Source organism: Ranitomeya variabilis, chromosome 2, assembly GCF_051348905.1.
Source record: "Ranitomeya variabilis isolate aRanVar5 chromosome 2, aRanVar5.hap1, whole genome shotgun sequence".
Classification (NCBI taxonomy): Eukaryota; Metazoa; Chordata; class Amphibia; order Anura; family Dendrobatidae; genus Ranitomeya; species Ranitomeya variabilis.
In genome coordinates, this window is record NC_135233.1 from 14,923,237 (window position 1) to 14,947,858 (window position 24,622).

The 24,622-nt window shown below is 48.2% G+C and overlaps 1 protein-coding gene across 1 annotated transcript in view; it reads left to right on the forward strand.

Annotated features, from left to right (window-relative positions):
* The window catches only part of GLP1R (glucagon like peptide 1 receptor), a 385,527-nt gene that overhangs the window by 244,643 nt on the left and 116,262 nt on the right, over positions 1–24,622 (forward strand). The window contains exons 4-5 of the mRNA XM_077282033.1: positions 7,916–8,037; positions 10,625–10,731. Coding sequence (XP_077138148.1) covers positions 7,916–8,037; positions 10,625–10,731 — 229 coding nt within the window. The remainder of the gene's footprint in view (positions 1–7,915; positions 8,038–10,624; positions 10,732–24,622) is intronic.

A 24,622-nucleotide genomic window follows, 5' to 3' on the forward strand; every position in this document is an offset into this window, starting at 1 on the left:
GATCTCTGGTGATGGATAGGAGGCATTCTCAGTGATGTCACCTCTGATCTCTGGTGATGGATAGGAGACATTCTCAGTGATGTCACTGCTGATCTCTGGTGATGGATAGGAGACATTCTCAGTGATGTCACCGCTGATCTCTGGTGATGGATAGGAGGTATTCTCAGCGATGTCACCGCTGATCTCTGGTGATGGATAGGAGGCATTCTCAGCGATGTCACCGCTGATCTCTAGTGATGGATAGGAGGCATTCTCAGTGATGTCACCGCTGATATCTGGTGATGGATAGGAGGCATTCTCAGTGATGTCACTGCTGATCTCTGGTGATGGATAGGAGGCATTCTCAGTGATGTCACCGCTGATCTCTGGTGATGGATAGGAGGCATTCTCAGTGATGTCACTGCTGATCTCTGGTGATGGATAGGAGACATTCTCAGTGATGTCAAGGCTGATCTCTGGTGATGGATAGGAGGCATTCTCAGCGATGTCACCGCTGATCTCTAGTGATGGATAGGAGGCATTCTCAGTGATGTCACCGCTGATATCTGGTGATGGATAGGAGGCATTCTCAGTGATGTCACCGCTGATCTCTGGTGATGGATAGGAGACATTCTCAGTGATGTCACTGCTGATCTCTGGTGATGGATAGGAGGCATTCTCAGTGATGTCACCTCTGATCTCTGGTGATGGATAGGAGGCATTCTCAGTGATGTCACCTCTGATCTCTGGTGATGGATAGGAGGCATTCTCAGTGATGTCACTGCTGATCTCTGGTGATGGATAGGAGACATTCTCAGTGATGTCACCGCTGATCTCTGGTGATGGATAGGAGGCATTCTCAGTGATGTCACCTCTGATCTCTGGTGATGGATAGGAGGCATTCTCAGTGATGTCACTGCTGATCTCTGGTGATGGATAGGAGACATTCTCAGTGATGTCACAGCTGATCTCTGGTGATGGATAGGAGGCATTCTCAGTGATGTCACCGCTGATATCTGGTGATGGATAGGAGACATTCTCAGTGATGTCACCGCTGATCTCTGGTGATGGATAGGAGGCATTCTCAGTGATGTCACCGCTGATCTCTGGTGATGGATAGGAGGCATTCTCAGTGATGTCACCTCTGATCTCTGGTGATGGATAGGAGACATTCTCAGTGATGTCACTGCTGATCTCTGGTGATGGATAGGAGACATTCTCAGTGATGTCACCGCTGATCTCTAGTGATGGATAGGAGGCATTCTCAGTGATGTCACCGCTGATCTCTGGTGATGGATAGGAGACATTCTCAGTGATGTCACCGCTGATCTCTGGTGATGGATAGGAGGCATTCTCAGTGATGTCACCGCTGATCTCTGGTGATGGATAGGAGACATTCTCAGTGATGTCACCTCTGATCTCTGGTGATGGATAGGAGGCATTCTCAGTGATGTCACCGCTGATCTCTGGTGATGGATAGGAGGCATTCTCAGTGATGTCACCCCTGATCTCTGGTGATGGATAGGAGGCATTCTCAGTGATGTCACCGCTGATCTCTAGTGATGGATAGGAGGCATTCTCAGTGATGTCACCTCTGATCTCTGGTGATGGATAGGAGGCATTCTCAGTGATGTCACCGCTGATCTCTGGTGATGGATAGGAGACATTCTCAGTGATGTCACCGCTGATCTCTGGTGATGGATAGGAGACATTCTCAGTGATGTCACCGCTGATCTCTGGTGATGGATAGGAGACATTCTCAGCGATGTCACCGCTGATCTCTGGTGATGGATAGGAGACATTCTCAGCGATGTCACCGCTGATCTCTGGTGATAGATAGGAGACATTCTCAGTGATGTCACCGCTGATCTCTGGTGATGCATAGGAGACATTCTCAGTGATGTCACCTCTGATCTCTGGTGATGGATAGGAGGCATTCTCAGTCATGTCACCTCTGATCTCTGGTGATGGATAGGAGACATTCTCAGTGATGTCACCGCTGATCTCTGGTGATGGATAGGAGACATTCTCAGTGATGTCACCGCTGATCTCTGGTGATGGATAGGAGACATTCTCAGTGATGTCACCGCTGATCTCTGGTGATGGATAGGAGACATTCTCAGTGATGTCACCGCTGATCTCTGGTGATGGATAGGAGACATTCTCAGTGATGTCACCTCTGATCTCTGGTGATGGATAGGAGGCATTCTCAGTGATGTCACCGCTGATCTCTGGTGATGGATAGGAGACATTCTCAGTGATGTCACCTCTGATCTCTGGTGATGGATAGGAGGCATTCTCAGTGATGTCACCGCTGATCTCTGGTGATGGATAGGAGGCATTCTCAGTGATGTCACCTCTGATCTCTGGTGATGGATAGGAGACATTCTCAGTGATGTCACCTCTGATCTCTGGTGATGGATAGGAGACATTCTCAGTGATGTCACCGCTGATCTCTGGTGATGGATAGGAGACATTCTCAGTGATGTCACCTCTGGTGATGGATAGGAGACATTCTCAGTGATGTCACCGCTGATCTCTGGTGATGGATAGGAGACATTCTCAGTGATGTCACCGCTGATCTCTGGTGATGGATAGGAGGCATTCTCAGTGATGTCACCGCTGATCTCTGGTGATGGATAGGAGGCATTCTCAGTGATGTCACCTCTGATCTCTGGTGATGGATAGGAGACATTCTCAGTGATGTCACCACTGATCTCTGGTGATGGATAGGAGGCATTCTCAGTGATGTCACCGCTGATCTCTAGTGATGGATAGGAGGCATTCTCAGTGATGTCACCGCTGATCTCTGGTGATGGATAGGAGACATTCTCAGTGATGTCACCGCTGATCTCTCGTGATGGACAGGAGGCATTCTCAGTGATGTCACCGCTGATCTCTGGTGATGGATAGGAGACATTCTCAGTGATGTCACCTCTGATCTCTGGTGATGGATAGGAGACATTCTCAGTGATGTCACCGCTGATCTCTGGTGATGGATAGGAGACATTCTCAGTGATGTCACCGCTGATCTCTGGTGATGGATAGGAGACATTCTCAGTGATGTCACCTCTGATCTCTAGTGATGGATAGGAGACATTCTCAGTGATGTCACCGCTGATCTCTTGTGATGGACAGGAGGCATTCTCAGTGATGTCACCGCTGATCTCTGGTGATGGATAGGAGACATTCTCAGTGATGTCACCTCTGATCTCTGGTGATGGATAGGAGACATTCTCAGTGCTGTCACCGCTGATCTCTGGTGATGGATAGGAGACATTCTCAGTGATGTCACCTCTGATCTCTGGTGATGGATAGGAGACATTCTCAGTGATGTCACCGCTGATCTCCGGTGATGGATAGGAGGCATTCTCAGTGATGTCACCTCTGATCTCTAGTGATGGATAGGAGACATTCTCAGTGATGTCACCGCTGATCTCTCGTGATGGACAGGAGGCATTCTCAGTGATGTCACCGCTGATCTCTGGTGATGGATAGGAGGCATTCTCAGTGATGTCACCGCTGATCTCTAGTGATGGATAGGAGGCATTCTCAGTGATGTCACCGCTGATCTCTGGTGATGGATAGGAGACATTCTCAGTGATGTCACCGCTGATTTCTCGTGATGGACAGGAGGCATTCTCAGTGATGTCACCGCTGATCTCTGGTGATGGATAGGAGACATTCTCAGTGATGTCACCGCTGATCTCTGGTGATGGATAGGAGACATTCTCAGTGATGTCACCGCTGATCTCTGGTGATGGATAGGAGACATTCTCAGTGATGTCACCGCTGATCTCTGGTGATGGATAGGAGGCATTCTCAGTGATGTCACCGCTGATCTCTGGTGATGGATAGGAGACATTCTCAGTGATGTCACCTCTGATCTCTGGTGATGGATAGGAGACATTCTCAGTGATGTCACCTCTGATCTCTGGTGATGGATAGGAGACATTCTCAGTGATGTCACCGCTGATCTCTGGTGATGGATAGGAGACATTCTCAGTGATGTCACCGCTGATCTCTGGTGATGGATAGGAGACATTCTCAGTGATGTCACCGCTGATCTCTGGTGATGGATAGGAGGCATTCTCAGTGATGTCACCGCTGATCTCTGGTGATGGATAGGAGACATTCTCAGTGATGTCACCTCTGATCTCTGGTGATGGATAGGAGACATTCTCAGTGATGTCACCGCTGATCTCTGGTGATGGATAGGAGACATTCTCAGTGATGTCACCGCTGATCTCTCGTGATGGACAGGAGGCATTCTCAGTGATGTCACTGCTGATCTCTGGTGATGGATAGGAGACATTCTCAGTGATGTCACCGCTGATCTCTGGTGATGGATAGGAGGCATTCTCAGTGATGTCATCGCTGATCTCTGGTGATGGATAGGAGACATTCTCAGTGATGTCACCGCTGATCTCTGTTGATGGATAGGAGACATTCTCAGTGATGTCACCGCTGATCTCTGGTGATGGATAGGAGACATTCTCAGTGATGTCACCGCTGATCTCTGGTGATGGATAGGAGACATTCTCAGTGATGTCACCTCTGATCTCTGGTGATGGATAGGAGGCATTCTCAGTGATGTCACCGCTGATCTCTGGTGATGGATAGGAGGCATTCTCAGTGATGTCACCGCTGATCTCTGGTGATGGATAGGAGACATTCTCAGTGATGTCACCGCTGATCTCTGGTGATGGATAGGAGACATTCTCAGTGATGTCACCGCTGATCTCTGGTGATGGATAGGAGACATTCTCAGTGATGTCACCTCTGATCTCTCGTGATGGATAGGAGACATTCTCAGTGATGTCACCTCTGATCTCTGGTGATGGATAGGAGGCATTCTCAGTGATGTCACCTCTGATCACTGGTGATGGATAGGAGGCATTCTCAGTGATGTCACCGCTGATCTCTGGTGATGGATAGGAGGCATTCTCAGTGATGTCACTGCTGATCTCTGGTGATGGATAGGAGACATTCTCAGTGATGTCACCTCTGATCTCTGGTGATGGATAGGAGACATTCTCAGTGATGTCACCTCTGATCTCTGGTGATGGATAGGAGACATTCTCAGTGATGTCACCGCTGATCTCCGGTGATGGATAGGAGACATTCTCAGTGATGTCACCGCTGATCTCTGGTGATGGATAGGAGGCATTCTCAGTGATGTCACCGCTGATCTCTGGTGATGGATAGGAGGCATTCTCAGTGATGTCACCGCTGATCTCTGGTGATGGATAGGAGGCATTCTCAGTGATGTCACAGCTGATCTCTGGTGATGGATAGGAGACCTTCTCAGTGATGTCACCTCTGATCTCTAGTGATGGATAGGAGACATTCTCAGTGATGTCACCTCTGATCTCTGGTGATGGATAGGAGGCATTCTCAGTGATGTCACCTCTGATCTCTGGTGATGGATAGGAGGCATTCTCAGTGATATCACCTCTGATCTCTGATGATGGATAGGAGGCATTCTCAGTGATATCACCTGTGATCTCTGGTGATGGATAGGAGGCATTCTCAGTGATGTCACCGCTGATCTCTGGTGATGGATAGGAGGCATTCTCAGTGATGTCACCGCTGATCTCTGGTGATGGATAGGAGACATTCTCAGTGATGTCACCGCTGATCTCTGGTGATGGATAGGAGGCATTCTCAGTGATGTCACCTCTGATCTCTGGTGATGGATAGGAGGCATTCTCAGTGATGTCACCTCTGATCTCTGGTGATGGATAGGAGACATTCTCAGTGATGTCACCTCTGATCTCTGGTGATGGATAGGAGGCATTCTCAGTGATGTCACCTCTGATCTCTGGTGATGGATAGGAGGCATTCTCAGTGATGTCACCGCTGATCTCTGGTGATGGATAGGAGGCATTCTCAGTGATGTCACCGCTGATCTCTGGTGATGGATAGGAGGCATTCTCAGTGATGTCACTACTGATCTCTGGTGATGGATAGGAGGCATTCTCAGTGATGTCACTACTGATCTCTGGTGATGGATAGGAGGCATTCTCAGTGATGTCACCGCTGATCTCTGGTGATGGATAGGAGGCATTCTCAGTGATGTCACCGCTGATCTCTGGTGATGGATAGGAGACATTCTCAGTGATGTCACCTCTGATCTCCGGTGATGGATAGGAGACATTCTCAGTGATGTCACCGCTGATCTCTGGTGATGGATAGGAGGCATTCTCAGTGATGTCACCGCTGATCTCTAGTGATGGATAGGAGACATTCTCAGTGATGTCACCGCTGATCTCTGGTGATGGATAGGAGACATTCTCAGTGATGTCACCTCTGATCTCTAGTGACGGATAGGAGACATTCTCAGTGATGTCACCGCTGATCTCTGGTGATGGATAGGAGACATTCTCAGTGATGTCACCTCTGATCTCTGGTGATGGATAGGAGGCATTCTCAGTGATGTCACCTCTGATCTCCGGTGATGGATAGGAGACATTCTCAGTGATGTCACCGCTGATCTCTGGTGATGGATAGGAGGCATTCTCAGTGATGTCACCGCAGATCTCTAGTGATGGATAGGATATATTCTCAGTGATGTCACCTCTGATCTCTGGTGATGGATAGGAGGCATTCTCAGTGATGTCACCGCTGATCTCTGGTGATGGGTAGGAGGCATTCTCAGTGATGTCACCGCTGATCTCTGGTGGTGGATAGGAGGCATTCTCAGTGATGTCACCTCTGATCTCTGGTGATGGATAGGAGACATTCTCAGTGATGTCACCTCTGATCTCTAGTGATGGATAGGAGGCATTCTCAGTGATGTCACCGCTGATCTCTGGTGGTGGATAGGAGGCATTCTCAGTGATGTCACCGCTGATCTCTGGTGGTGGATAGGAGGCATTCTCAGTGATGTCACCGCTGATCTCTGGTGATGGATAGGAGACATTCTCAGTGATGTCACCGCTGATCTCTGGTGATGGATAGGAGACATTCTCAGTGATGTCACCGCAGATCTCTAGTGATGGATAGGAGGCATTCTCAGTGATGTCACCGCTGATCTCTAGTGATGGATAGGAGACATTCTCAGTGATGTCACCTCTGATCTCTGGTGATGGATAGGAGGCATTCTCAGTGATGTCACCGCTGATCTCTGGTGATGGATAGGAGGCATTCTCAGTGATGTCACCGCTGATCTCTGGTGATGGATAGGAGGCATTCTCAGTGATGTCACCGCTGATCTCTGGTGATGGATAGGAGGCATTCTCAGTGATGTCACCGCTGATCTCTGGTGATGGATAGGAGACATTCTCAGTGATGTCACCGCTGATCTCTGGTGATGGATAGGAGGCATTCTCAGTGATGTCACCGCTGATCTCTGGTGATGGATAGGAGGTATTCTCAGTGATGTCACCTCTGATCTCTGGTGATGGATAGGAGGCATTCTCAGTGATGTCACCGCTGATCTCTGGTGATGGATAGGAGACATTCTCAGTGATGTCACCGCTGATCTCTGGTGATGGATAGGAGACATTCTCAGTGATGTCACCGCTGATCTCTGGTGATGGATAGGAGACATTCTCAGTGATGTCACCGCTGATCTCTGGTGATGGATAGGAGACATTCTCAGTGATGTCACCTCTGATCTCTGGTGATGGATAGGAGGCATTCTCAGTGATGTCACCGCTGATCTCTGGTGATGGATAGGAGACATTCTCAGTGATGTCACCGCTGATCTCTGGTGATGGATAGGAGACATTCTCAGTGATGTCACCTCTGATCTCTGGTGATGGATAGGAGACATTCTCAGTGATGACACCGCTGATCTCTGGTGATGGATAGGAGACATTCTCAGTGATGTCACCGCTGATCTCTGGTGACCTGGACTTGTTAAGACATTTGCCCTGTTTCAGTGTACCGTAAGTGTGATTGTAATTTCTGCCTCTTCTTCTTTTTGCAGTGATTCAGGGCAGGGTGTTTCGTTACTGCACCCCGGAGGGGACATGGCTCGTCAAAGAAGCCAAGGACAATGCGACCGTTCCCTGGAGGAACCTGACTGAATGTGAGGACCGATCACTGAAGGTAGTTACTCCCAGCAGGATGTAGCACAGATCCCTATTCGGGTACAGTTTACCCTCGTGTTCATTGCTGCCCCCTCCTGGCTAATACAATTAGTACAGGCTGTCAAGAGGAGGAGTGGGGGCAGGGAAGTGACAACAGCTTGTGACAAATGTCTGGATTTTACAATGAGGCAAATATGGGACAATTTTGCACATTTTCTACATTTTCTGGGTCCCTTTAAGGATAAAATACAATGTATTTGGAGTTGTCCCTGGTAGGACTCCTCTATTGCGCCTTTCTCAAAGTCATTCCTAATGCTTTGATTGTCCTCCATTATAATGTCACAGGAGGATTAGTCATGGAGGACGGCTCGTGTTCTCACAAAATGTCACTTAGGCCGATTTATCAGAACCATTAACCTGGCAGTAAAGCATCCTCATCTGGAGTCAGATCCGTTGCCGTTACCTGCTGCCGGGTCGTCCGTCCCATCATGGCTGGTCGGACAGATAGCGCCCCCCGGGCATCATTGTATTGGCCATCACGTATGTCCTCCTTCATCAGAGAATGTATAAATCTCATCACCTGTAATACACTGCAAGATAACTGCGTATAAAGGGACGGGACACCAACATTTAAAGGGGATCTCATGGATCTTTTCATGGTTATTTCCTCGGGGAGGACAATGGAGAGTAGGTATCACCTTTCCTTCCCTGGAGTTATGTGACTGGCAGCAGCTATAGTGATCTCTATTGTGAACGTTAGAGGAAAGTTATGTCGTAGAGAAAAATTGTAAAAATCATAAAGACATCTCTGGAGAGGGGACATATCACCCTAACATTGAACATATGGGATTAATTATCACTGGGGAAGGTAGAATGAGCTGACACTTCATCCTCCGTCAGACCTCCTGCCATGATCATGTAATCACGATGGGGTATGTGTTAAGGGGCAGCCACTAAGTCTAGCATTCGTATACTCATCACACATTCTCTCACATCACCATAAGACTTTCCGAACACCTCCGACTTAATATCTGTCAGATGGATGATGCTATCCATGCCATGTTTCATCTCTATAGAAGTGAAAAGTTTTGCCTGAGAATGTGACAACAATATCTCCAGTCCGGGACCTCCAGGGGCAAAGATATCCTGAATGTTGGGCATTTCTTAAAGTTCTAAAAGACCTCGCACATCCTGCGACCAGACCCCATATGAACTCATAAAGGGCAGGTGTGAGGGTGCAACTTTGATTTAATAAAAAACAGAATTTGGGTTTTGGTCATTTGCTAGTCCTGGAAGGTACAGACTGCTGTAGTTGTGTTCGTTTTCCTAAGGAGTTGTTCTAAGGAGTACCTCCCTCGTTAAGCTCCGAGACATTTCCATGACGCGGGTTTAGTCATTTACTTTTGTTATCCCTTTTAGCTTATGTAATTGTATATAAAGTATTGCTTTTTTCCCATTTTGTAACATCTTTGTATATTTTTCTAAATACTGCCTACCTTTCTGGATTAAATGTATAAAACTTAATAGCTCTGTTCCTCTTGCTCTGTAAACCGCACCCCTGAAGCCATACGCTGCCTGTAACCGGTGTCTAATCGGCCTGAATAAACGCTTGGTGGTGGCAGCTCGTCCATCACTCGTCTGTCAGTTGTGGAATTGTCCTGATGATTGCAGGCAGCGGAGTTGCTTCCCCTGACTAATTGGTGGGATCTGCGCTGCTCCCCCTGCTGTTATTTCTGACACTGTATCATTGTGTTTCAGTTAATACAGTAATTTTGCAATATTGTGACACCTTGTGATTAGCTGGTATAATAGCTGAGAGTGGGGGGAGAAATCGCCATGTGACCCGGTGACAGAAGAAGCAGCTCCTTGAGTTGTAACATGGTGAACACAAGAATATATCAGACAGCTACTTCCTGTGGTAAGAAAAGTTTAGAAAATTTAGGGAAATTTGAATGATTTAGGAACCGCAGACACATCCAGAAAGGACGGTGGCGCGACTCTTCATTGTATTTCCTTAATTATTGACTTTTTGATTTGCAACAAATCCATCAAACAATTTGCGCCTTTTTTCATGTTGTCTTTTGTGGTTTAGTTTTCTGATATTTTCGTTGGATGTTTTAGAAGGATTCATGACTGTTACTGCTAAAGAATCATAAAACCAGATAAAGACAGAAAAAATAAATGTGAACCTTTGAGAAAATCTCATGAATCAAGCGCTCCATTTAGAGGAATTTGGCACAAAAAAGTCAACGAAAACCAAAAATCAAAAAAGAAAAGTAACTTTAAAAAAAAGCTAACGAGGCCGAAATCTGTGACGTGTCTAACGGAGAAACAAGTCAGAACTGATGTAAAATGACAGAACTGCTGCCCGGTAGAATCGCCACATTCCTAGTGGAGAGTCGGATATATCTATGTTACATATAGGGGCATCCATCCTGAAAGACCCCCGAGACCTCCCACAAAATCACAGATCTGACCCATTATTACAGTAAGTGCAGGTGACGTTCCACACACGGAACACCAGCAGCTCCACGCGAGACGTATCCCCCCGTTATATATTATTATATGTGCTGTAATCTAACCACATGTCTGTGCTCGGCCCCCAGGTGCAGCCGGAGGAGCAGTTGTCATCCCTGTCCATCATATACACCGTGGGATACTCCCTGTCCTTCTCCGCACTCGTCATCGCCACATTCATCCTGGTGATATTCAGGTAACTGGAAAATACTAATAATCCTGCCTGGTATAACCTGGGTATAATTATACAGTATAATGTACAGGACTGTGAGCGGCAGGGGTGGGGGGAATATGGTAAAGTGAGAAGCTTCATCAATTCACAAAATACAAAGTGACTGAAGAAATGAGAAATGGAAATCCCATCAGTATCTGGTGACCGCCCATCTCCTCCATCATCAGTATCTGGTGACCGCCCATCTCCTCCATCATCAGTATCTGGTGACCGCCCATCTCCTCCATCATCAGTATCTGGTGACCGCCCGTCACCTCCATCATCAGTATCTGGTGACCGCCCATCTCCTCCATCATCAGTATCTGGTGACCGCCCATCTCCTCCATCATCAGTATCTGGTGACCGCCCATCTCCTCCATCATCAGTATCTGGTGACCGCCCTTCATCTCCATCATCAGTATCTGGTGACCGTCCATCTCCTCCATTATCAGTATCTGGTGACCGTCCATCTCCTCCATCATCAGTATCTGGTGACCGCCCTTCACCTTCATCATCAGTATCTGGTGACCGCCCATCACCTCCATCATCAGTATCTGGTGACCGCCCATAGCCTCCATCATCAGTATCTGGTGACCGCCCATCTCCTCCATCATCAGTATCTGGTGACCGCCCATCACCTCCATCATCAGTATCTGGGGACCGTCTGTCGCCTCCATCATCAGTATCTGGTGACTGCCCATCACCTCCATCATCAGTATCTGGTGACCGCCCATCTCCTCCATCATCAGTATCTGGTGACCGCCCATCTCCTCCATCATCAGTATCTGGTGACCGCCCTTCACCTTCATCATCAGTATCTGGTGACCGCCCTTCACCTTCATCATCAGTATCTTGTGACCACCCATCACCTCCATCATCAGTATCTGGTGACCGCCCTTCACCTCCATCATCAGTATCTGGTGACCGCCCATCTCCTCCATCATCAGTATCTGGTGATCGCCCTTCACCTCCATCATCAGTATCTTGTGACCGCCCATCACCTCCATCATCAGTATCTGGTGACCGCCCATCTCCTCCATCATCAGTATCTGGTGACCGCCCATCTCCTCCATCATCAGTATCTGGTGATCGCCCTTCACCTCCATCATCAGTATCTGGTGACCGTCCGTCGCCTCCATCATCAGTATCTGGTGACTGCCAAGCACTCTGTATATAATTATATATGTACAGCCAGTATAACCTGGGCATCTCCTGTATATAATTATATATGTACAGCTGGTATAACCTGGGCATCTCCTGTATATAGTTATATATGTACAGCCGGTATAACCTGGGTATCTCCTGTATATAATTATATATGTACAGCTGGTATAACCTGGACATCTCCTGTATATAGTTATATATGTACAGCCGGTATAACCTGGGTATCTCCTGTATATAATTATATATGTACAGCTGGTATAACCTGGGCATCTCCTGTATATAGTTATATATGTACAGCCGGTATAACCTGGGTATCTCCTGTATATAATTATATATGTACAGCTGGTATAACCTGGGCATCTCCTGTATATAATTATATATGTACAGCCGGTATAACCTGGGCATCTCCTGTATATAATTATATATGTACAGCTGGTATAACCTGGGTATCTCCTGTATATAATTATATGTGTTATATACTATGGGGGGGTATATTATATTCTATGGGGAGGCTGTCTTACAGTATATACTATGGGGGGCTGCATTATATTTTAAGGGTGGCTACATTATATATTATGGGGAGGTGGGCTGTATTATATTCTATGGGGGGCTGTATTAGATTTTATGAGGGATGATTGCATCATACTCTTTGATGGGGCTGCATTATATTCTATGGGGAGGTGGGCTGTATTCTATTCTATTCGGGGCTAGATTATATTCTATGGGGGGCTGTATTATATTTATATTCTATGAGGGTTGATTGCATCATACTCTATGAAAGGGCTGCATTAAACTATGAGGGGGGCTGCACTATATTCTATAGGGCAGGGGTCAGGAACCTTTTTGGCTAAGAGAGCCGTAAACGCCACATATTTTGAAATATAATTCCGCGAGAGCCGTACAATATGTTAAAAGGGCCATTGACAGATCAATCGCTCCAATGTTCACTTAGTACAGCAAGGAATGCTCCTCCCTACTGTATAAAGCCACAACTGGACTGAAACAATGGTAATTAGCAGTAAAAAAATTAAATAAATAACTTACATTGTGAGCTTGCGATGCATGACATCAGTCCAGCAGTCTGGCTTCTTCTTTTTCCTGCGCATGACTGGAAGCTGGCATTCTTCCCACCTGATGTTGAGAGAATGCCAGCTTTGAGGCATTCGCAGAAGAAAGAAGCTGGAATGTTGGACATGTCACACAACGCATTGTCAGTTATGTCAATTATCTATTTTATTATTTTACAGCGAATTATTGTTTAGGTCCAGCGGTGGCTTAGTGCAACTTCAAAGCAGCAGCACAGCCAGGGGTTTCTGGAACGTCCAAGGGAGACACAAGGGAGGAGGCAGATGCCGCTTCACTAGGGGACGCAGGTGCGTGCTTGCAGACGGCGCGGCTATGCAGGGAGTTATGGGAAATGTAGTCCATGCTCCCTGCCGCTCACCACTGCCGCCAATGCTTATCAGGCCATCAAAGAACTACCAATATCAGCGTGCACCGCGGCCTGATGGAGCGCGGTGCATGCATCCTTCCCAGGGGCGTAGCTAGAGCTTTTGCCGCCCGGGGCTGTTCCCGAGTTTGGCGCCCCCCCCCCAGAACATATGCGATTTTCACACTCAGTCATGTACCACGAGCTCCTCTCCCTTAAGCTCCCAATGTTCAGTGAAAAACTGAGAGAAGCAGAAGAGAAGCTCGTTGTTACAGGACCATGAGTATGAAAATCGCATATGAGTGACGTGTCCATGTGTCGACGACTGGAACCTGCAGAGGTGAATCCTGACATCGCAGCTTCTGAATTCTCACATCGAATGCACTGCATACTTTTAGGATTCTCCCTGGCCGGTGGACAGTCATGTCAGCACAAGCATGCGATTTGTATACTTCTGACCACATCCCGACTAGACGTGCCCGGCCTCGCTCAGTTCATTTTCATAGAGTGAGGCCACACATGTCTAGTCAGCACGTGACCGCATGTATGTAAATCGCCAGCACGAGAGAATCCTGACAGTGTGCAGGGTGCACTGTGAGAAGTCAGAAGTCTGCAGTCACAAAGAATAACTGCAGACTCATTACAAACCTGGACATCCCCTTTAATGCTCCTAACATAAATAAAAACATGAGAGTTAGTCAGTATCACAAATAACATTTACATCCAGGTACCTTATAGATGACGTCGCCTCTGGAGCCGTTCTCCTTCATTTCTTCATCTTGTCCAGATCCCATGATGAGTTTTCTCATCCACAGCCGTCTCTGCAGACTTCCATCTTCTCCATTCTTTTGCAGAAAGTCTCCACATGACGCCCTTAAAGATACAAGTGTCATTATAATGCTCCTGAATAAAAAATTTCCCCGCACTATATTGTCTGCACAAAATATGACCCCCACACTGTCTGTCTTATGGTACTTGCTCTTCACACTGACCTCTCCTTTCCATACCGGACCCCTCTTCACACTGACCTCTCACACTGTGTCCCCCCCTATAGGGCCCAGTATTTATACTGTACTCTCTCATCACACTCCCCCTCCTTTGTATCATATCCTCTCCTGGCTGTGCCCTTACACTGTCCCCCATGCTACGCATGCACACATTCCAACCCTCACTCCCCGTACTCTGTCCACATACGTTTTTCACATCGCTACTCATACTGTGTCCGCATACATTCCCCCGTTTGACCCCAAGCTGTCTGCACCCATCCCCCATACTGTTTCCTCATATATGCCCCCCCATCTCCCCCTTTGCTCTTCATTTTGTGTCCTCAGATCTCCCCCACACATTAAATCCCCCCATCCCCATGACAAATCTCCCCCCACACACAATAAATACCCCATCTCCACTCACATTAAATCTCCCCCCACAATAAATCCCCCCATCTCCACTCATATTAAATATCCCCAATCCAATAATATATCCCACTATCCCCACTCACATGAAATCCCCCCCCATCCCCACTCACAGTAAATCCCCCCCAGAATATATGCCCCCCATCCCCACTCACATTAAATCCCCCCCACAATATTTTCCCCCATGCCCACTCACAGTAAATCCCCCCCCTGCACCTTCGGTGTCTTCAGCTCCACTCACAGTAAATCCCCCCCACAATAAATGCCCCCATCCCCACTCACAGTAAATCCCCCCCACAATAAATGCCCCCATCCCCACTCACAGTAAATCCCCCCCACAATAAATGCCCCCATCCCCACTCACAGTAAATCCCCCCCACTATAAATGCCCCCATCCCCACTCACAGTAAATCCCCCCCACAATAAATGCCCCCATCCCCACTCACAGTAAATCCCCCCCACAATAAATGCCCCCATCCCCACTCACAGTAAATCCCCCCCACAATAAATGCCCCCATCCCCACTCACAGTAAATCCCCCCCACAATATATGCCCCCATCCCCACTCACAGTAAATCCCCCCCACAATATTTTCCCCCATCCCCACTCACAGTAAATCCCCCCCTGCACCTTCGGTGTCTTCAGCTCCAGCCTCCACTCACAGTAAATCCCCCCCACAATATATGCCCCCCTTCCCCACACAGTAAATTCCCCCCCTGCACTTTCGGTGTCTTCAGCTCCATTGGAGCACTTACCACCGCTCTGCATCTCCTGCTCTGCCGCGCAGGTGAGTGACGTCAGCAGCGTGATCACATGACCTGATCACGCTGCTGGCATCGCTCTGACCCGGCAGTCAGAGCTTCAATTGTACTCGCATCACAGATACGAGTACAATTGAACACTGGGAGCCGGCGCGCCGCAGCTTCTCTGTGCCGGCTGTCAGCTTGACAGTCGGCACAGAGAACAGCTGACTCCCAGCGCGGGGGGGTGACAGAATGCAGCCGCCGGGGGAGACACTGCGGACCGCCGCTTTAGGCGGCCCGACTGCGCCCCCCTGCTGGCTGCTCCCCCCCTAGATACGCCACTGACTCACCCCCGCATTGTGCCGCCCCCCCGCATTGTGCCGCCCGGGGCGGCCCGCCCCCCCCACACCCCCCTTCCTACGCCACTGATCCTTCCCATAGACAGGTAGGAGCCCTGTCTGCGAGCCAGATACGGCCATCAAAAGAGCCATATCTGGCTCGCGAGCCATAGGTTCCCGACCCCTGCTATAGGGGTTTACATTATACTCTGGGGTGGCTGCATTATACTCTGAGGTGGCTGCATTATAGTCTGGGGTGGCTGCATTATACTCTGTAGGGTGGTGGCCGCATTATACTCTATGTGGGCTGCATTATACTGTATCGAGGACTATGGGGAATACGTTATACTACTGTATATGAAGAACTATGGGGTGCATTATACTATGCGAAGTGAATTGTACTACATGGATGACTATGGCGGTGCATTATACTATATGGAGCACTATGAGGAGTGTATTATACTATATGGAGGACTATGAGGAGTGTATTATACTATGTGGAGGACTGAGCAGTGTATTTTAATATATGGAGGACTATAGGGAGTGTATTATACTATATGGAGGACTGTGGTGCACATTATACTATATGGAGGACTATGGGGTGTATTTTACTAAACAAGTAAAATGCTGCATATGCAGATTGTTTTTGCCGGAACAAAAATCATTGTTCTCAGCAGCACATCGCCGGTGTAAACTGTAGATGTGCTGCTGATAACATGATACTGTATGGGGATCTGTTAGTGATCTATTAGTGATGGTTCTGTCCCATCATTGTTCCTCAGCTGGTGGAAAGAGGCCGGGAAACAAGCGTTGCACAACTTCAGTATTGTCGATCAAACTCATTTAGCGGCCTGAACTCAGCGCTTGTAAATACAACCGAAATGCTTTTGTGTGATGTGCAATATGTTAGCATTTGGGGCCCCATTTTAAACTTTGCCTAGGGCCCCACTTTGCCTAAAACCGGCCCTGCCTACAAGTGTACAAAGATACTATACAGTCACCATGTGACAAGTGGGCCTGTGTAACTTCAAATGCCAGGGCTGAATTTTAGTCCCAGTCTGGTCCTGGCTGGTATAACCTGGGTAGCTCCTGTATATAATTCTATATGTACAGCCGGTATAACCTGGGCATCTCCTGTATATAATTATATATGTACAGCTGGTATAACCTGGGCATCTCCTGTATATAATTATATATGTACAGCTAGTATAACCTGGGCATCTCCTGTATATAATTATATATGTACAGCCGGTATAACCTGGGCATCTCCTGTATATAATTATATATGTACAGCTGGTATAACCCTGGTATCTCCTGTATATAATTATATATGTACAGCCGGTATAACCTGGGTATCTCCTGTATATAATTATATATGTACAGCTGGTATAACCTGGGCATTTCCTGTATATAATTATACATGTACAGCTGGTATAACCTGGGCATCTCAGATATATAATTATATATGCACAGCTGGTATAACCTGGGCATCTCCTGTATATTATTATATATGCACAGCTGCTATAACCTGGGCATCTCCTGTATATAATTATATATGTACAGCTGGTATAACCTGGGCATCTCCTGTATATAATTATATATGTACAGCTGGTATAACCTGGTCATCTCCTGTATATAATTATATATGTACAGCTGGTATAACCTGGGCATCTCCTGTATATAATTATATACGTACAGCCGGTATAACCTGGGCATCTCCTCTATATAATTATATATGTACAGCCAGTATAACCTGGTCATCTCCTGTATATAATTATATATGTACAGCCAGTATAACCTGGTCATCTCCTGTATATAATTATATATGTACAGCCGGTATAACCTGGGCATCTCCTGTATATAATTATACATGTACAGCCGGTATAACCTGGGCATCTCCTGTATATAATTATATATGTACAGCTGGTATAACCTGGGCATTTCCTGTATATAATTATATATGTACAGCTGGTGTAATAGTACGCAGGTACTAAGTATGTCACCACGGAACAGACAGACCAACAGTTGAGGGATTTAATAACAGGAATCGGGTTCTCCTCGCAGGGAGGAAGCAATGGAAAATAACTAGCAATAAAACAGTGCAAAAAATATGGGAGTCAAACAATGTAACAGGAGTAAGCAAGATTTCTTGAGAAAAAACACTTATCAGTCTGATGAGGACTTGCTTGAAGGGTCGTCTTCTCCAACGTAGGCACCGAGAAACAGCGGCACTTGTCGTCCCTCTGTTGTCCGTGGGCTGAGTAGTCTCTAGGAACCCGCTGCCTGGGGTTTCGGGAGTTAATGTGATATGCACAGGCTCTGAGTCTTTAGCTTTTACAGCACAGCCTATCCCGGGAAAACAATGGTCAGTCTATTATTAAGTCTCTCACCAGGAATCACAGTCTCTGTACTGATACCGCGGGTACCAGGGGGTCGCAGTCTCTGCATGGGCCAATGTCTCTACACGGGTCTCAAAGCGCCCCTCTCCAGTCACAGCAGAGTCCGCTTTCATGTACTCACAAGATGCAGTCTCTCTGGGCAATCTCCCTGTATTTGTCCTCTGACCGGGAGCTTTCTCTCTCTCCTGGAGCGCAGCTGCACCATGCTCTGACCGCTGCTCACGCTGCTCTGTTCCTTGCGCGCATGCCTTTCCCGCTCTCTGCTCGGCTTCCTTCCTGTCCCAGTCTCTAAGTCTGCCCCCTGGGGAACCTGCAGCATAGCTCAATGGTTCCAGGCACAGAGCCGAGAAGGTAACCGTCCCCAGACTCTTCTTGTGCTTCACCTCCTTACATTCCCCTCCTCTTTCTACTCGCCATTCTACGGGCGAGATTTTCAGGAGTTCCTGTTGGCAATCTTCCAGTCCTTGCACAAACTGTTGCCAGATGAACTCGTTCTGATTGTAGCGAACAGGGGGTACACCAGCCGTTGAACATTCAGAGCGACTCAAATCAGCAGGGGCAGTGGTGTCAACTGCTGTGGGAAGAGTCGAGACTTCCTCCGATACGTTGGTAGTTTCAGGCACCAGCCCTGTTTCTGGGTTCCCTGGGAGAGATTGGGAGTCTTCCTCGTCTTCCACATCTACATTGATCACTGGCGCAGCCGGTGGTGGCGCTGGAGCCAATTGGACTGATTCAAGATCTCAAGACAAACATGGATGCAACATATTCCTGTGCAGTGTGCGGGTGGGAGTCCCCTCTTCCGTTTCGGGCTGGATTTCATAAACAGGCCCCCTGTTGCAGAGCCGCCGCTTCACTCGGTACGGCCTTTTCTCCCACCGGTACTCTAGTTTGTTGTGTGGGCGTTTTTCCCTCACTAAGACTCGGTCTCCAGGCTGCAGGGCTGTCCCCTTTTGAGGAGCTACCTGGGGATGCTCCAATTCTTGCAGCCGGTTCTGCTCTAGACGTTGAATTGTCCGCAGCCGACGACGATGTTCTTGAACCCAGGAGTACACCCCCGTCCGTCGGTAGTCCTCCTCGGGTTCCAGCTCCAGCTCTGCCAGCCCCTTCCTGGGTCGGCCAAAGAACAAAAAGTAGGGGGTGAATCCGGTGGTGCTGTGTTTCCGATTGTTATACGCCCACACCAATTCAGGGACGGACGCAGTCCACTTCATCTCCTGGTCCTCTTCCAGGGTCCTCAGCATTTGAATCAGAGTGAGGTTAAATCTTTTACAAGCCCCATTCCCCTGTGGATGATAAGGGGTGGTCCGGGACTTATCGATTTTGTACAGCTAGTGCAGCTCCTCCATCACTCTTCCGAGGAAGCAGGCCCCTTGATCAGAATGGATGCGCTTGGGACACCTGTACACCTGTATGAAGTGTTTGCAGATTGCGTGAGCAGCAGACTCGGCAGTCTGGTCCCGCGTGGGCGTCACTACGGCAAATTTAGTAAAGTGGTCTATCATCACTAAACAATGCTCATAGCCTTGGTGTGCTGGTCCAATTGTCAAGTAATCTATTGCCAGTAGGTCTATGGGGCCAGAAGACCTCACCGTCTCTGTGGGAGCTCGTTGTTCTGGTGGTTTGACCAGCTCACAACTTTGGCATTGCTGACATACTTTCTCCACAATGTTCCTTAAGTGGGGATGATAAAATAGGCGCTGAAACCACTGGAAAGCTTTTTTTTGGCCCAAAGTGTGCTCCATTCTCATGTACTTTCTTAGCCACCTGGTCTATCAAGGTCGAGGGAATCACCGTCTGCCATACAAGACTGAGTTCTTGTCACAATCGCTGATACTTACATGTCTGGCCGGCGCGCTCCCGACGTCCCTCCTCGTCCTTCTCTGTCCGGCTTCTCAGGCTCCCGGCATGTCGGCGGTCCGCGCATGCGCCGTAGAGTCTTTTCTGCCGCTCAGGTTTCTGGGAGGTTGTGACCCGGTGGCCCCACCTCCAATATGGCGGCGTCCACGGTATTTCTGCTTGGCGCTTACCCAGGTAAGCGCCTGTGTATCTTCGCTGCTGCGATTCTGCTTTGTTGCTTATCCTGCATCATGCTCAGGCCTTCTTCTGCCTTCTCACTTGCTGGTTCCAAGTGCTCCTTTCCTCCCGTGCTTGTCCCGTCTATTCCTAGTTCTATTGTCCTCCTCTGCCTCCATACCCTACAGTATTGCCGTCACTTACTATTTTTGTTTCTTTTCCAGCTCACCGCCTCGTCATCTTATCCTCAGCGTTCCTGCTTACCAACTTGACCCAGTCGTCCCTTTGGCTCCGGCAGTTGCGGTTCCATCCTCCTCGGGCCTGCTCCTAACACTCCCTGTATAGGGGGTGCATCCATCAGGTTTGCTCGCCCTTGGGGGCTCTGGGGCCGCGACCCAGAGGGTCCACTCTCGGGTTCACTATTCCCTCTGTCTCACTCCCATGTAGCGTGATAGCATCCACAGGCCATGGATCCCGCTGGAGCCTCTGCTGCTCTGAAAGAGTTACTCTTTCTATGAGAGAATCAGTCCCGTATGATGGCCTTTATGAAGTCCATGGACTCACTTCAGTCCTCCGACCCCTGGAATGCTTCCCAATTGGCCAGTTTGCAGCAAGAGCTGGCGCAACAGCGAGACACCCAAGCCCATATTTTAAGTTACATGGCCTCTGTAGGTACTCGGCTTCTCTCCCTGCAGACTACTGCGTCTGCTGCCGCTCCTGTCCCGGCTTCTCACGCATCTCCTCGTCTGGCTAAACCTCCACGCTATAACGGTGATCCCAAATTATGTTGGGGATTCTTAAATCCGTGTCGCCTTCATTTTGAGCTTTTGCCTTTACAATACCCCACTGATCGGGCCAAGATAGCTTTTATAATTTTTCACCTAGAGGGAGATGCGTTGGCGTGGGCAAATCCTCTCTGGGAGCGTGACGACCCTGTGATTTCACAATTAGCGAATTTCTTTGAGACTTTCCGTCGAGTATTCGATGAACCAGGTCGCCTGGCCTCTACTACGGAGTCCCTATTTAATTTACAACAGCGGTCCTTAACTGTTGGTCAGTACGCCATTCAGTTCCGCATGTTCTCTTACGACTTGGGTTGGAATAATGAGGCTTTGGTGGGGGCATTTTGGCGAGGTTTTTCCAGGCGTATTAAAGATGAGTTAGCGGGTCGCGATACTCCAACCAATTTGGAGGATCTGATCTCTTTGGCTACCCGTATTGACCTTCGATTTCGGGAGCGAGCCCATGAGAGAAGGATTCCTCGATCTTCCCTGCCTTCACGTAGACCACTTAGTCCTAGACCCAGGGTGTCCACCACTCTACCTGTGCCGGAGCCGATGCAAGTTGACCTGCTCAAAATGTCTCAGCAACGGAGCCAGGAGAGACGCACCTAAGGTCTTTGTTTCTACTGTGGCAGTGCCTCCCATCTCCTCCGTGCCTGTCCGGATCGTCCGGAAAACTCCTCCACCTAGGACAGGTAAGAGAGGCCTCTCTAGGTGCATGTGATACCTCTCTACCCGTCACTCTTTCTGTCTTACTGCACGTTTCTGGTAAACGCTATTCCTTGCTAGACTATATTGACTCGGGTGCTGCCGTGAATTTTATTAGATTAGATTAGATTAGATTAGATTTATTAGATTTTCTGTTCCCTTTAGGACCTTAGAAAACCCCCTTTTCCATTACGTCCCTCAGGACAGCACCATGGAAGACGTCCTTACTCGACCTATAGCGGGACAGGATCATAGAGAGGTTAAAAGGACCCTCCCACCTCCACCCTCCAGTGTTTTTCCTGTCCCTACAGGGACGGATGTATGAGAGGTTGCTCCTAGAGCGAAGATAGCCTGTGGATTCTCTTTCCCCTGTCAAGTGGTCCGTGGCCGACACCTCACTGGGTAGAGGTCCCTCAGCTATCAGTGCTGTACCAGATGGACTCAGAGTTTGGGGGTCTCAACCTTCCCTTTTCCTGGTCAGATGGACCGTGGCCGACTCCTCTTTGAGAGGTTCCTCAGCCAACAGTCAGCCTGTGCAATGGGCTTAGGGGGATCGTGCGGCAGGTCCAATCCTTCCCCTTGTCAAGTAGCCCAGGGTGGAAACTCCCCGGTGGGGAGTCTTTCAGCCCCAGAGACCCGTCGAGCGGACGGGCTCCTGGGTAGAGTCGCTTCCTCCCGGTGGGGGCTCTCGGCTCAGACGCCGATCAGCAAAACACCGCTACTTACGAAAGTCATGTGGTGGAGAAGGCCATTGCGCTTCCGGTGACGTCAGAAAAGGGCGCCGGCACATAGGATCAGCGTGTGTTCCACGACGGAACATGGAAGGGGGCACAGGCAGTAATGCAGCATGTTGTGAACTCTGTTTTTGGGCTCCCTCTTGTGGTCACAACTGGTACTGTGTAGTGCTGTCTTTGGGCTCCCTCTGGTGGTTCTTTGTGTCATTCTGCAGGTCTGAGGCTGATCAGCTGTCTCGTTATCTGTTAGCTGGTTTCCTATTTAGTTCACCTGGACTCTCAGTTGTTGCCTGCTGTCAATGTCTTCAGTGCTATTTTGGAGCTCTCCTGCAGTCCTTCGTTATCAGTCTCTTCAAGAGAAGCTAAGTTTTGCTTGATTCATTTGCTTGATTCATTTTTTGACCATCAGTGGTCATATGTTTCTTGGTTTATTTTGTTTTCTTGCCCAGCTTGCTAATATGTGATTTCCTTGCTTGCTGGTAGCTCTAGGGGGCTGAGTTTCTCCCCTCACACCGTTAGTTGGTGTGGGGGTTCTTGTATTCTCAGCGTGGATATTTTGCATAGGGTTTTTTACTGACCGCACAGTTCACTATCTGTCTTCTGCTATCTAGTATTAGCGGGCCTCATTTGCTGAATCTGTTTTCATTTCTACGTTTGTGTTTTCCCCTTACCTCACCGTTATTATTTGTTGGGGGCTTCCTATATCTTTGGGGTGATTTCTCTTGAGGCAAGTGAGGTCTTACTTTCCCTCCAGGAGTAGATAGTTTCTCAGGCTGCGTCGAGACGTCCAGGATTTTAGGCACGTTCACCAGCTACCTTTAGTGTGTTGGTTAGGATCAGGTTTGCGGTCAGTTCAGTTACCACCTCCCTAGAGCTCGTGTCTATGTTCATAAACTTAGCTAGTCCGTTTTGTGATGCTCAGCCACTACGATCATAACAGTACAGCAGGCCAACAAGTGTTTAATGCATCGCAGAAGTGGGATAAGAGAAGCCCTGAGTACTTTTTTTTTTTTTTTCCTCTCTATCTTTGCTGCAGTCTGTCCAGCTTCTCTCATCCCCTTAATCTCTGGGTGGTTTTGTGTTCAGCTGCAGACATGGATATTCAGAGTCTGACTTCTAGTGTGGATCGTCTTGCTGCAAGGGTGCAAAGCATTCAGGATTTTGTTGTTCATAGCCCTATGTCAGAGCCAAAAATACCTATTCCTGAGTTGTTTTCTGGAGATAGATCTAGGTTTCTGAATTTTAAGAATAATTGTAAATTATTTCTATCTTTGAGACCTCGTTCCTCTGGTGATTCCGCTCAGCAAGTTAAAATTGTTATCTCCTTGTTACGTGGCGACCCCCAAGATTGGGCTTTCTCTCTGGTGCCAGGAGATCCTGCATTGCTGAATGTGGATGCGTTTTTTCTGGCGCTTGGACTGCTTTATGAGGAACCTAATCTTGAGAACCAGGCAGAAAAGGCCTTGCTGGCTCTTTCTCAGGGCCAGGATGAAGCGGAGGTGTATTGTCAAAAATTTCGGAAATGGTCGGTGCTTACTCAATGGAATGAGTGTGCCCTGGCTGCAAATTTCAGAGAAGGTCTTTCTGAAGCCATTAAGAATGTTATGGTGGGGTTCCCCATGCCTGCAAGTCTGAATGACTCAATGGTTTTGGCCATTCAGATTGATCGGCGTTTGCGGGAGCGCAAATCTGCGCACCATCTGGCGGTGTTTTCTGAACAGAGACCTGAGTCTATGCAATGTGACCGAGTTCTGACCAGAATTGAGCGGCAAAATCATAGACGTCAAAATGGGTTGTGCTTTTACTGTGGTGATTCAACTCATGTTATCTCAGCATGCTCTAAGCGCGTTAAAAAAATCGCTAAACCTGTCACCATTGGTACTGTACAGCCTAAATTCATTTTGTCTGTTACTTTAATTTGTTCTTTGTCATCCTACTCGGTTATGGCTTTTGTGGATTCAGGTGCTGCCCTGAATCTGATAGATTTGTCGTTTGCCAGGCGCTGTGGTTTTGTCCTGGAGCCTTTGGAATTCCCTATTCCACTGAGGGGAATTGATGCTACACCATTGGCTGAGAATAAGCCTCAATATTGGACTCAAGTGACCATGTGCATGACTCCTGTGCATCAGGAGGTGATTCGCTTTCTTGTGCTGCA